Source organism: Typopeltis vanoorti, chromosome 19, assembly GCF_054136105.1.
Source record: "Typopeltis vanoorti isolate ZY-2024b chromosome 19, IOZ_Tvanoo_1.0, whole genome shotgun sequence".
NCBI classification, from domain to species: Eukaryota; Metazoa; Arthropoda; class Arachnida; order Uropygi; family Thelyphonidae; genus Typopeltis; species Typopeltis vanoorti.
Window position 1 is genome coordinate 21,984,856 of NC_143567.1, and position 15,067 is coordinate 21,999,922.

General features: G+C 36.0%; 1 protein-coding gene across 5 annotated transcripts in view; it reads right to left on the bottom strand.

Annotated features, from left to right (window-relative positions):
* The window catches only part of Zasp52 (Z band alternatively spliced PDZ-motif protein 52), a 247,229-nt gene extending 232,854 nt beyond the window's left edge, over window positions 1-14,375 (bottom strand). For 2 of the 5 annotated variants that reach the window (XM_090408794.1, XM_090408795.1), the window contains exon 1: window positions 13,875-14,375. In XM_090408794.1, the coding sequence (XP_090264920.1) occupies window positions 13,875-13,982 (108 nt within the window). In that variant the 5' untranslated portion in view covers window positions 13,983-14,375. The remainder of the gene's footprint in view (window positions 1-13,874) is intronic. The other 3 variants (XM_090408791.1, XM_090408796.1, XM_090408793.1) reach the window with 3 other exon arrangements.
* Between the last annotated feature and the right edge of the window lie 692 nt (window positions 14,376-15,067).

Below are 15,067 nucleotides of genomic sequence, written 5' to 3' on the forward strand. Positions count from 1 at the left end.
ATACTAATCCGTAAACTACAACATATGGGAATGGATATAGGGTTGGTGAGATGGATAGGTGGGTGGTTGATGGAGAGATATCAAAGAGTAGTTTATTCAGGAGTAGAGTCCAAAAGACGGCCTGTGACTAGTGGTGTGCCGCAGGGTTCTGTTCTTAGACCACTGCTGTTTAATCTGTTCATTAACGATATAGGGAAGGATCTGAATGAAACAGTTCATTTGTTCGCTGATGATGCAAAGTTGGGTAGGGCGATAGTGAATGCAGAGGATATCAAAATCTTGCAGAATGACTTGGATAGATTGGGGTTCTGGGCTAAGGAGAATGGATGTCATTTTGGGATGAAAAGATTAGCAGCAGTATACCATATTGGTGGAACTGTACTCTAGGAGATTGATGAAGCCAGGGACTTGGGAGTATTGGTGGATAGGGAGATGAAGTTTTGGGGGCACATTGCAGAAGTAGCTAAATCAGCTCATCAACTCACTTGGTTGTTGAAAAATACCTTGATGAGCAGAGATAAGCAAGTTATTGTACCTCTGTACCGAGCCTTGATAAGACCTCATCTCGATTACTGTACCCAGATATGGTCACCTCGGTTCCTTCTTGATGGGGAGAAGGTGGAGTGGATCCAGAGGCGAGTGACTAAGATGATAGTAGGTCTATGGAATTAACCATATGAGAACAGGTTGTTGAAGATTTGTGGGTTGCAGAAACTAGTTGATAGGCGGAAAAGGGGAGATATGATTGAGACATTCAAATTACTAAAGGGATTCTATAGGATTAATTCAGAGGATATTTTTGAGATCAGGACTGGTGGGAGAACTAGGGACCACCTATGGAAGCTGGGCAAGAGTGTGGTTAGCAGGGGTGTTAGAGCTGGGTTCTTTACTTTTAGCGTGGTAAATAAATGAGTGGAATAAGCTGCCAGAGTCTGTTGTGGGTGCTATGACGGTGAGCGAATTCAAGGCAAGGTATGATAGATACTGTGAGAATGTCGTATAGTTGTGTGGACATGATGTTTAGGGCCTCCCTCGATGAATCTAAGGACTCCCTGGAGTTGCCCGAAATAATAATAAAAGAACTGCATTGAGAAGTGTAAAATGGACCATGTCACTTGACGATTTAGCATATGTCAGCAAAGAGTAGTTTCTTCATATGCTTTAAAAATTGCCTGAATAAATCACTTGTAAAGCTTTGGCAATCGGTCAAAGGTCTTGTCATTTATATCGCAGCAGTTGCTAAGTAAAATTAGAGGTGGTAACCTTGCGTCGTGAAGCCTTTCCTTATGCATATAGAACTGTCAAACTTATAACACAAGACTTTCTGGAGGCTGTTTATTTACTAATTGGTGTTGAATAAACACGTCTAATACCGCAAAAGTTTTAAGAGAACTACAAGCTAGCTTATGGCATAAGAGACGGTATTCAAGAGATGAAATGTTCAAAGTTGCTTATTTTATTCGTCATTTAATTCACACAGTATATATTACTTATCACTTTTATGTGAGATAAAAATTTGATTTTTGCCGGATATCATGTTCTTTCTATCTGGAATACGAACAACTAATTCAAACCAAGCAATTTCAGAAGCATTTGAAATCACGAAAGCTCTTCATAAATAAAATGCATTACAGCGATGTGTGTGTATAGTGAACTGTATTTTATTATCCCATTTCTTGGAAATAGGCTGGAAAGATAGAAATTAGGCGATAATTTAACGAATTTGTCCCAGATTTCAGTGGCGTTTGCTGTTTTGTGTTGCAATATATAATGTATTACAAGTAATCCGTAACTGTCAGATTGTGGCAATAAAATGGAACATCTGGAAGGCACAGCCTAATGTTTACTGTTATCTTTAAAGCACTGTAATTTGCCTTAGACCTGCACACACTGAGCTCTGGTGACCTTTTTTCCCCTGAAGTACTTCTTTGTTGCTTAAAAATCTCTTTGGTTACCTCGTCAGATTTCTTTAAACAAATCGATAGCTATATATTTTTTTTTTTTCAGAAGAAATGATATTTGAGAATAGGAAGATGCTTGGGTCATCTTCGCCATAGAAGAAGTGTTATATACTTTACATACATCTTTTTTATATGCTATCATCTTTTATATAGTCAATTCAATTAATATTTCACAACCAGTTTCAAAAACTTTCTCTCGTATAGGTCATTTACTTGCTAGGTCTGATTTGATTACATACACTGATTCTTCTAAAGCACTCGTAACTACATCAACCACCAATATTTAGGTCTTCTACGTAGCATTTTTCATTCCGACACTCACTTTGCTTGTTTTGCTAATCTTTTTCTCTCTCCTCCTGTTTAAGCGACCATACGAACTTTGATTAACTGAACAATTTTTAATTAATTATATGAAGTTTATTTTAAATATGGTGTTCATTTCTAGTTTATTATACATTATGGAACAGAATACACCGCCTTATTAATATTATCTTTATCATACAAATTTCATTGATTTCTTGAAATTACAGTGTCGACCGGATAGCACTGGAACTTGGAATTCCGTTTGAAAAACAAAACACCCAGCATAAGAAGCATTCCTGGCCGAACACTGCTTTATGCATCTGCGTTCACTTAAAATGGTGTAGATCCATTTGTTCCCCTTGAAGGGTGAAACAAGCCTATGGACGGCACCAAACGAATAAGCGAAAGTCAAAACACTGAGCTACTCTGCAGTTGAACAGTAAGTAGTTTAGTAGTATAACGACAACTCAGCTGGGGATCCACGATTCTGTTTCGAAACGTTTTAGGTTGATGTTTCAGTCCCCCCCCCCGCTCACTTATTGTAAATCTAAATATCTACAGTAATACTGTATTGAAATTCTTATTAATGCAATGCTGCATTAACAAAGCGTACCAATCAACATAAAATTGCCCGCTTATTTTGTTCTGATTCATTCAATTAATAAAAGTGCTGTAAATATCAACTCTTTACTGAACTAAAATGTGATATTTATCTTCAAATAGCTTTTCTCTGCTTCAATATGAATATAGCTGTTTATCAGTGATGACTGTATAAGTAACAGTATGCGAGTGATTAGGTTATCCTTTATTAATAGTCAGTCGGTCAATATCGCTATTTATCGGTGATTAGTAGCGAGTGAGTGACTTAATATAGTATTTTGCACAAGTTATTTTTGTTTCAGGGTTAAATAATGAAAATTATTAATTTTAACGAATATTTCGCATTTACTGTGAATACACAAATCACCAAAATAGTAAAAATTAAATCCACACGAGCCACTTTCCTATATCGTCAAAATCGCTAAGATGCTTTACTTAATAGCTGATAATTTTTACAATACTTCCGTATTCATTTTGAAATATGTTTTAGAAGTAACAAGACCACATCGAAGAGCGGGCTAAAATGGTCATTTAGCCTTAGAAGTGAAGTCATAAGACGGGTATACTTCGTTAGTTTGCCAGCGAATGAGACCGTCCGTCACGTAACTCATTTAGTTGGAAATATATACAGCTAGGGAGAGAGAAAGAGAAACAGCGCGATTCCGAAAATAGTAAACTGCACCGAGCTCGTATGAGTGAAAAATACTGTAAGGAGAGAGGGATTGGGGGAAGAGATAATACTGAGAAAACGTCGAGAACTCACCCATAACTAGGTGATATTAAAAAAAAAAAAAAACGCAAAATGCTGAAGTCCGCTAGACGCTGAGAAACGAAGAATACTGGCAGAAGAACGATAGAGAGAAGTTCAGCTTTCGATGCTAAATGAAGCGAGATGAAAATCTTTTAGAAATGTGAAAACGTCTAAGTCCCACCGGTATTTGTAGACCAGCCTGAAGGAGCCTTTGCTAATTCGATATCGACAACTCCCTTTGGTTGAAAAGACCTGGATTCAAAATCCCGTCTAGAGCATGACACTTTAAGTGCTTTTCAGTTTAGGGATGTTCAGTTTTTCATAAGGAATGATTTTTCATCCTGCAAGTCAGGCATATCGGTTAGAAGAGCTGATGCAGTTGACATAATACACTGGCCTCAGCCATAGGTCGTAATTCCAGAATAACAACCACTCTGTATGAAATTTTGATTCCACATAAATTCCTGTTTCTATATATAATACTTTTGATACAGAGATAATCCGCGATAACTAGTAAATTGTTTTATTAGTAAAGTTCTAATCCGTTACAGAATAGCAATTTTTCATTTCTTTGCCATCATATATTTTAGTTTGATATATATACCGATTTCTTCGAGTTAATCAGGTATTTGGAACATGCTTTCACCACTTAACACAAATGTTATGGAACTGAATCTTAGGTTGACTACAGTGCAACGAGTCAACCTGGTTAGCCGAACGTCTCCGCACTCTAACCTGCGAGTTTGAATCTCACTGTGGCATATAATTTTCTGTTGCTTAGAATTACGTATGAAGCAACCAAACTTATGAGATTGAGTGTTTTCTCCGACTTGTTTTGCTTTATGTAAATTACGAGTTTCCAGACAGCAGCTCTGCTATCTCAGATTCATTCGAAATGCACATATCTGTGATTATCTTTAATTTGTAAGTGATTATTGAATCCGGAACTGATTGAAATCCCAAAGTGGTTTGAAAAAGTTTCGTGTTTGGTCTCTAGAACAGGGGTTCAGGATTATCGAATCCTTAACTTCCCACTTTTGAAGGGTTGTAAATGTGCTATATTTATAACCCTTCAAATGCGATGCTGACAATAAATATTTGCATCAAGAATACTTTTAAAAAACTCCATTTTACATTTTGGAATAAAAGATTCCTTACTCCAAACGTTATCGAATTATGACTCTCTTTTTCTTTATTGAAAAACGGAAACCCAACACACTGTACACAATAGAGAAATTCCTATTGTATGAAATTCATAAATTCGTATTTATTTAAATACGTTTGAATTTCAACAAAAATCACGAAAAAATTAGTTAACACAAAGTGTGTGCGTGTGTCTATACATCAGAAAACGTATCACGGAAGTAGTAAGAATTCAGTTATAGATTCATACAACAAACAATTGAAGACAGTCTCAAAAACGCCAAACAGTTGATGGTTGCAGTCAAACTATGAGATCGAAGAATAACCTGAGATAGATATGCTATAGCAAAAGGAATTGAGGAATTTTACTCAATATTATAATCAGGATGACGAATCAAATTCCTACGAAGTAACTGAAGTGCCACAGATTCTTCCAGAAGTTATATGGAGCATCCAAAGCTTGCAAAATTCTAAAAGCAGGTGGAGAAATTATCTACAACAGCTTGGCAAAACGATTTACCCTATGTCCAAAGAAAAATGATGTGCCAAAAACTTTGAAAAAGGTTACCCTTATTCTGATACACAAAAAAGGTGAAGAAGACACCGATCCATCAGTCTACTACCGGAGGTTTACAAAAGTCTTGGCTCAGAGGCTTTGTGCAACTGTAGACCTAGCACAACCAAAAGAACAGGCAGGATTTCGAAACGGTTTTAGTACAATGGAAGATATTCCAGCTGTACAATAGATTATCGAATGGTGTACTGAATGTTAACTACCATTGTGTCTTGATTTTATTTATTATTCAGTAAAATTTTGTGCACTACTTACAGCATAACGAAACCAACAAGTGGAGGAGCCATACATCAGGGCCATCAAATTAGCATACACCAGTGCAACAGCAGCATTTCAGTGGAAACATCTCTACTGTGGAAGTACAGAGACGTATAAGACAAAGTGGTACAATATCTCCAACATTATTCGCAGCGTGCCTATTCAAACTTCTTGATTGAGAAGAGAAAGGTCTGAAGATAAATGGATATAGTAAATGGCTTAAATATCTGAAGATATTTAAGCCATTTACGTTTTGCAGATAACAAGCATCTTTACTTCAACTACGCATAAATTACAGACTTATATCAATGAACTCGAAATTGCTAGCAAAACAGCTGACCTAAAGAAGACCCAAGTTATGTTCACAATAGCTATGTCCAACCAGAAATAATCAAAATCAATAATGATGAAATTGAACAAGTAGATCATTACATATACTTAGGACAAAAGGATATCAATGAAACAAATTAAGACGCACGATGCTTGAGTGGAAATTATTTGGAAAATTACAATTAATATTTATCATTATGCCTGAAAAGAAAGTTTTTAATCAAGGTATTCTTCTTATACTGACATATGGTGAAGCGTGGACACTAAATGCAAAGAAAATTCAAAAATTAAGAACAACACAATTCAGTATGGAAAGAAGTATGCTTGGTATCACAAGATTGGATCACAAAAGGAATACATGGATAAGAAATCAAACCAAAGTCTCTGACATCACAGGAAAAGTGAAACATCTGAAGTGGCAGTGCGCTGGGCATATTGCTTGAAGACAAGATCAACGATGGATAAAAATACTGGAGTGGATTCCATTAGAAGAAAAACGACGACGCCGACTGAAATCACAGCGGAGTGATGTCAAATTTGCAGGAGTGACATGGGGGAGAGCCACTGACAGACAGCTTTGGAGTAATCTTGGAAAGGTCTTCATCCAGTAGTGGATTGACAATGACTGATGATGATTATGTGCATCTCCTACGAAAATATCATTTGCGGTTTTTTAGATTAGCAAATTCACCATTTTTTTCCGTTTATTATTGTTTGAGGTGAAGTGAATGAGTCTGTAAAAAGCATGGCGTTTAGCCTGTTTACAATTGCGAAATTTATATAAAATGTTTTTAGGGGAGGAGACACTGCTACCTTCTGTATACGACAGACTGACTCCTCACTTTAGTTGTATGTCCTTACAAATATTAAGCATTTTCCCTTATTTGAAGGTAAAATGCTTAAAAGAGGCATAGAAAGTTATTAAAACACATGATAACTATCCTTTACTGTTTTTTTTTTATCCTTTCTTTTCTTTGTCATGACGAAGCTGTCGTTGCATGTTTGTAAATTTGTAGTATTAACAAGGTTTTTGTCCTCTGAGGGTTTTCTTCGCTGCTTTGTTTTCGGAATACAGCAATACTGCACAGCAAACCGGAATACATATCCGGATTGCTGTGCAGTGAGGCAACTCATGGCTATGGTATATACAAGAATACTTCGAATATGTTTTTATCGTCGCATGGCAATGTCACTAACCACCTGCCTCGAGGAGGCCATTATAAGTAACAATTCAACTTGCTTTTCTTGTAATATACTTGATCATCGATGTTAACTTGGAAAATGATCTTCGCCACTGATACAGCTATTCAAGTGTAACCACTGTTTCAGCGCACAATGTAACCACATTATGTGTAACCACAAAAATAACAGCGCACAACTCTATCTACAACTAATTTAACAGTAATGTACAGTAAAGTACAATAAGATAAACCTCTAGAAACTTACTCTATGGACCAAATATGGGGTAATCTCGGACAGAATGAAATTCATGTCCTACCTACAGACATTCACAAACATCCATTACGGTATTACGAAGAACTAGGACTATGAGACCAAGTATTGTGTTCGTGTTAATTGGCAACGTTCTCCTGACTATTTAGCTGGATGAAAATACAAGTTTTGATCTATAAAGAATATTTTAATAACGTGGCAAGGTAAAGATTATTTGCATATAAATTTGTTTGGTGTAATGGAACATTATATTGAGCTATACTGTATATAGCATATTACACATCAAATGTTAGAACTAAAAATGTACAGAATGATAGGTTGATGTTAAATTAGTTGTAGATAGGATTGTGCGCTGTTATTTTTAATCTAGATGAACCAGTTTATTAAACAAAGTGGTATTAAACCTGGCATTCGAATTAGTATTAAGGTTACCATTTACAGAAGACATCCTCTTGAAACTGCTACACGTTTCTGGTAGTCTTTAATCAAATTAATAATTGCTGTGATAAATTTTGTGTAAAACCAGCAATAAGAATAGAAAATCTGAAAATAGACAAGTAAATTCAATGGTGAACTATAGAACGGGTCACACCTTTTAGCTAGTTAGGCACAATGTTTTGTGAAGATAGCAAATTAATATGAAATTAGATAATTCCACAAATATAAGAGTTCGGATGAAAACTGGAAGGTTGAGCATGGCATCAGAGGCAGAACCGTATTTGAACCAAAGACATTAGAAAGGAACTTGACATTGCGACTTTTCCAAGACCGTGTAAACAGAGCAGAACAAGTAAGTTTGAAGCCACATGAATAAATTTTTCTGAAACAATAGAGAAGTCAACCAAGATGTTATTCAAGTGCATTTAAATATATAGATCTGAGAGTTGGATTAGAAAGAAATCATTTGATCAGAAATTGCTTACATAAGCACATTAAAATATTTAATACGTTCAGAATAAAACATCATGAATCTGTCATTACACCTAATAGTGATACTGTAGTAGGAATTAGTAAGCTTTAGCCTCGCTCTAGATTAAATTTTTCATAACTTTAGCATTTTATACCAGAAAATTGTTTTAAAAAAAAAATCAATACGGAACTTGTACATATATTACCGGGCAGTTTGAAGAGCGTTTCGTCAATTTTCAGGAAAATTCAGCGTTACCTAAAAACGCAGGCCGTTTGGAATTCCAATCCTAATTTTATTATCGTCTCGTTAATCGACGCGATTGTTTTCTCATCGCCGTAGCATTCTCCTACATTTAAGCAAACGATATACCATCGGTCCTCTACTTCCACCACGACTTAACCTTTACTTGTGAAGCATGTGGCGTATGGTCGAGTGAAGTATATAATTGGGAATAAAACATGACAATCATACTTTTGAAGGCGATCGTTAATATTTTCGTTTTTGAACAAGTTTATCTTACCGTTCTCATCCATCACTCTTATTAGCCTTAATTTTTATATGCAGTTTTGTGTTGTTAGTGAATACAGGCACTGAATTGTGTAGACTTTGCAGCGTCTTGTATGCGGGGTTTATATATAAAGATATTATTCACACACACAGTGCTTCACACCAGAACTAAAGCTCTGACTCAATTTCAAACACAACTACTACTTGTTCTAAACTCTGTTTTGTCTAAAGTACAATATATTTTTAAGATGTTGTTTTCTCCATGGTACTGTATTCACCTGACGAAGTCGGCTTTTCCGATGAAACTAGTAGTGAAAATTAAAATAGAGAGTTAATCTTATTAAATCTCTTGATTTTTTCTGGGTGTTTAAGTCAGTTAATTTTAAACATCTCATTTAACCGAGTCAATTACTCTGTAAATAAATATTATATATGAAATCAAGTATACACCTGTTATACCAGATAAATATCCCAGGTGACTATGCCATTCTTATCCAAACCTTTTATTACCCCCCCCCCCCCTCTTATGAGCGAGTTCAAATCGTCATGTGGGGGATCGTGTTATTCATAAGGGAACACCGACTACCACTGAACATGCGAGCTACTTCCGACACATGATTATTTCATCCTTATCTCTCGGCACGCATCAAGTAGCTGTATACTAAACAGAATATAATAAACCACTAATGATTTTCCATAAACTTAGTTTCCATTGTTCTTGCATTATGTCTAATAATAAAACCTATATGTAAAAATTTAGCGCTGCAACAGTGATGTTGACTATGGCTTATTTATATAATACTTTTTCCCCTTATTAAAATCCAGTCACAAGAACTTAAGATGATACATTTCAGTTGCCTATCAAACATGTTTTATGCAATATATATATATATATATATATATATATATATATATAAAAAATGCTTAAATCCCTAATATTAAAAGCAACAAATCTTAACAGTTATAGACCAGTGTTCACGATAACTACTTCCAATTAGGTGACTGCACCCACAAGAGTATTGCAAATGAAATCATTACACCTGACAGTATACATTTGTAAATTCCATTCATTTTATGCATAAATAGATGTAATCCTGCACGGAGCTTGGTTGTTGGCTAGTTTTGTACTTGCCTATTAAAATTCCTTTACAGAAATCTTAATATCATACGCATGGCGTCCGCAGAGGGGCGGAGGGGTGAACGGGGCACTTGCTCCCCCTGGGATCTACTTATGAAAAAAAAAATAATAAAAATTGATTGATGTAATTATTTGTCTCCAAGCTTTGCCCCCCCCCCCCCTCCAGAAAATTTTCTGTGGACGGTCGTGTGATTCACACGGCTTTTCGAAGTATTATGAATTATAGTGAATATTATTTAAATCACTCCCTCAAAATAATTAAAGTTAATTTTCATATAAATTCGTTTATTGCATCCTAATCAACAGCATTAAGTTTCAGTCTATTTTTGGTAAATTAGATTTCTGAATTGCTCTGTAGACGATATTAAAAACTTATGCTTATTTATTCGAGTAGTTGGAAAAAACAAGCATACTAATAATTGATCATAAGATAACGGGCAACATGAACTCGATATTCAGGTTGATTTTGTTGGAGATACTGCTAAAGCTACGGCTACTATTAGGCAAGTGTTATGCCTCTAGTTTTCTCTGCGACTAAAAAACACCACGTAGGGCTCATAATGTGAACAATACGATATAAACATTTCAAATACTGATTTCTGTCCGAGCACATTTTATTTTGATCGATAAGACTGTGTTAAATTGATATTTAATGTTCAAGATGTGCATGCTCCTTTTTAAATTTCCCAAGTTGGCTATGGTTTAATATTTTCAAGGTTAAACATGAGGTGATACTTCAATTTTACGTATTAATCTGTGTTCTTATGTCATTTGATATAATTTGGTGACATTCTTTTCCGCCTTCTATTGGGCGCTTGTAAATCACTGTTTCTGAAAGACGAGGGTCGTGGCGGGGGACGCGCGTTCATTATCGAACCACAAGAGACTAAGTTAGAATATGACAGGAAACGCCTACCTGTTCCAGTTAAATAGTTTCGGGTAGCTCTTCACTCTAACTCCGTAAGGTTATCTTCAATTAAAGTGTTGCCTGTGGCTATCAAGCGTAAACTCGGCTAAAAGCTTCCGCTGACTTGCCACTTGTAGTAGGCAGTGTAAATATTTGTGAAGCACAGTGTCCTACGAACTCACACCTACACACTCAATCTGTTTAAACGAAGTTTTTTTTTTTTTTAATAAAAAAATTACTTTGGCTCGAGTTATTTCAGACCTTTGTTTAATAGTATTTTAAGTCTCTTTCAAAATCACTCCTTCGTTAATGGAAATGTTACTTGATGTGTTTACGTAGTACCACCATTCACAGTTTGATTCAATTACTAATTCCTTTTTACTGCATGTTTAACTCTCTCCTCCGGAGAAAAAAAATCACTGCAACGTAAATCTAACTTAAATAAAAAAAAAAAAAGCTAACTTTACATTCTGAGCCTCCACAGCTCAGTTGTAATGACGATGTCCTTTGGTAAGAAAGGCGTGGGTTCGAATCCCGTTCTAGGATACAAATATCTATAAAGGAGTTTTCAATTGAAATTTTTTCTACAGTCCATTCGGACTAATACGGACACATAAGACTGATCACCTTATCGTAATAAAGGTTACGGAACCTCGACGACTCACCAGGTCACCGATCAGAGAACATTTATAGTCTACAGTTCTTAATAATATTTAAGTTAATTGACGTAATTATAGTTTCTGATGTTTGACATAGTTTAAAGTTTGGAAATACATACATTAAAGAATCTAAGTTTTCCTTCTTTTCAAGAAGACGAAACTAAGATTGAAAATATTTCATTCAATCTTTTTAATTTGGGCCATAATAATCAAAAACACTATCAGTTCTGCGAGTACTAAACAAGCATTATACTTAATCTTTTTCATAGCCACATGGTAGAGAGAGAGAATCCGCTCGTCACACAGAATTGTCAGATAGTGGTTAAATAATTGTATTTCTCTCTCCATCTGCTTGAATCTGGCGCTTAGTTATTCAGGCGTAGCAGACGCACTCAAGTGCTTCCTAGAAGAAATGAAAGCTGAAGTTTCTAGAGAAAGGCACGAGGTCAACCTTCAAATTTAAATATTACGCATGTTCAGCTTTCCTAAAGTTAACTCCAGTAGAGAATTTGCTAAATTGCTGAGTCAATTATGTCAAGTTTTAGGGAGTATTTTTTTTCCTCTTCTTTTATACCACTTAAGATTTTGTTTCCCCCTGCTCTGGCTGTCCCCACTTCAAAGAGATAACCAGTGCGCCTAATTTTTAAGTGTTTTCATATATTGGCCAACCTCTTCCGGACTTAGACTCTGCTTAAACTAAACTGTGGCATGATGTAATCCGATAGGTCTGGAATAGAAGTAGTATCAAGACATCCGCTCCGCCCGACAGTCAGGGAGTTTAAGCAATGAAAGGCTCTTTGTCTCGGTGACACTTCGTTTTATAAGTCGTTTAGAAAACTGCGCAACACTATCTCGTTAATACAGATTTTTCATGCAGTTTGTCTGTTAGCATAGTTGCTTACTTTACAGGGCCGTTTGACGTTAAAATTAAAACAGCATATGATTAAACACAATATAATATGTATCTGTATTTAACCGTAAAAGAATTGTGCTAAATAACATGTTGCTCGAAATGAGTAACTTGACTAATCATTGCACGTTTGCTTTGTAAGACTATTCGGTTCTCCCCCTGTTCTTCCCCTTCACGATTTTACCGTCTAATGCGAATTGTTGCCACTCAATAGTTCGTAACACTGGGTGGATATGGAAGACAGGTTTCAGATTTTAACAGAACTGGGCACTTCTTGTATGCGTATGTAGGATTGGACAAACTTATCTGAATGAAATACCAGGAGCATACATTGACCACTTTCGCTCGAAAATATTTACGTGCATTATAAATCGTGAAAAACAGTTTTACATAAAATGTAAACTGTGTCGATTATTCTACTTGAGACATTTGAAATTACTTAGTATAATTTTTAAATTACCGTTTTGAATTATGGTTGACAAAGTTATATGAAAGTAGAAGCAGTAGTCACGTGCATGAGTATGAATATTGAATTGCATCTCGTGTTTTACTGAAATAGAAATTTAAATGTTAGTTGACTGGTTGGTTTGACGCAACTAGTCAACTAACGTGACGTTAAAAAAAATACTTTGGGGACATTCACCATTACCGAATTTTACGTAATATTTCATAACAAACGACGAGGGTCGATTATTTTCGAAGCAAGTATGCTTTGTGTGCAAATAACTTGCACAAACTGAAATAACCGGATATTATTACGGTTTCTTCGTAATTCTCTAAGAAACATTAAGGAGAAAAACCAGATTCATTATGAAGCATTCACTTGCATCTTTGACTGAATATAAATACTTCTTATTAGCTATTTATGTGATAAGATACCGCGTACACTTATAACTTGAAATAAAATGTAAACGAAAGCGATATCCATCAAAAAAGCAAGTGGGAATATTTTCGGAATATTATCGAAGGATATGGGCTGCCTCTATAGTTGCCGTAGGATGAAAATCCCGTTCACTCCCGCTGGTTGCCTCATTCGCGCACACCCATCCACCCTTTATTCCACTGGCTGACTATCGTATGTTGAAACTTGCACTTAGTACTTTATACCTCCTGTAAAGGCATGAAATTCTCTCCAATCAGAATGATTTAAGCAAGAGTTCTCCCTGTCAGGTGAAAGACTATGAAAATAGTTTTAAAGCTTGAATAGTTTGCTGTATTCTGTAACATTTAACATGTTTTCCGACTCATATAAACAACAAGTCAACTGTGCAGCTTGGGATATCTGAGATTTCCGGTTATGCTAGTAATATTGTATTTCATTGTATTGTATTGTATACACATTATTTTGATATGCAGTTTTGGGAAGAACAGAAACATTCTGAAATCAAACATATTCAACGTAACTGCATCCTACACGTAAAGATTTAAAAGATGCTAGAAGTGGCAAGATTTCAGAAAATAGTTTACATACCCTTTGGACACACAAGGGAGCACTGAAGTCTTTGCCTCCTTGGAGCCGAAAACCCCACGGGGCGTTTTCGCCTCGAAACAATTTTAACGTCAGCACCTGAGCGGTCATTTCGAAATTCACTTGTCGTTGTCCTCTATCTGGTACTTCTCCTGATCACCCGTACTCAGAGGGACAGTCAGGCTTTTCGCGAAGCGCAACAGTTTTAAACTTGCGTGCTTCCTCCTAAGGCTCGTGGCCTTACTGATAATACCGCGCCGCTAACATTTCGCATGCACTGACTCACTAGCGTTCAGTGTTGTGCGCGCAGTTGTGAGTGGGTGGAAACGCTAGTGAGTAGTTCCCGGGTAATCGAGTAGTTTCCAGTGACGTCACGCTTTTTGAAGCATTGAAAAAGAAAAAAAAAAGTTGTTTATAATTTTTCTCGATGCAGTCTCTGACGTATTTAAGCACGTGGACAACTGGTCAGCGGTTCAAGGATTCTTCATCTCTTCCGCTGACGTCACCAAGAATGTGGTTAGTCTCCATGGTGGAGAGGGGGGTGAGAAAGGGAGAGGGATGCCCAGAGTTTGACAAGTTGACTTTAAGAAAAACAGCCAAGTGGACGAGAGGGGACACATGCGTCAGACTGGAACCAGCCGGTTTTGTTGTTCATCTTAGCAGCCGTCAGACAGAAAACCTCTTGCTTTCGTTTGTTTTCTTAAACTTCTTATCAACTTGACCTTTGAAACACATGTGAACTGGTTGCCAACATTCCTGTTTGTAAATCTTTATTTAGAGCATTAGTTGACTTTTGTCTTCTACATAAGAGCAAAATCTCTTTTCTTAATATTTTTAAGTTGTGTGCACAACAGTGACTCTATGATGATGATAATCCGCGGAAGTCTTTCGATAGATTCAAACGTTAATTAAAAAAAAAAAAAAAAACCTGCGTAAATGTTTTCACTTTATTCCTGGAATGCAAGTTCTTGGCGTTAGTATTCTTATTTAAGCCCTAAATTCTTTAAGATCACAAAACCTTCCAGATGGGATGACTAAGTTCTTCCGTGGTTGCATAATTAAAAGTCATCGTTATTATTTAATATAATGTCAAATGACATTTAATATTAGTTTAATAATGATTCTGTTTGGAACTATGGACGAAGCCAGAGCTACCCTAAGATGAACGTTCCAAAGTAATCACTGATATGCATTTA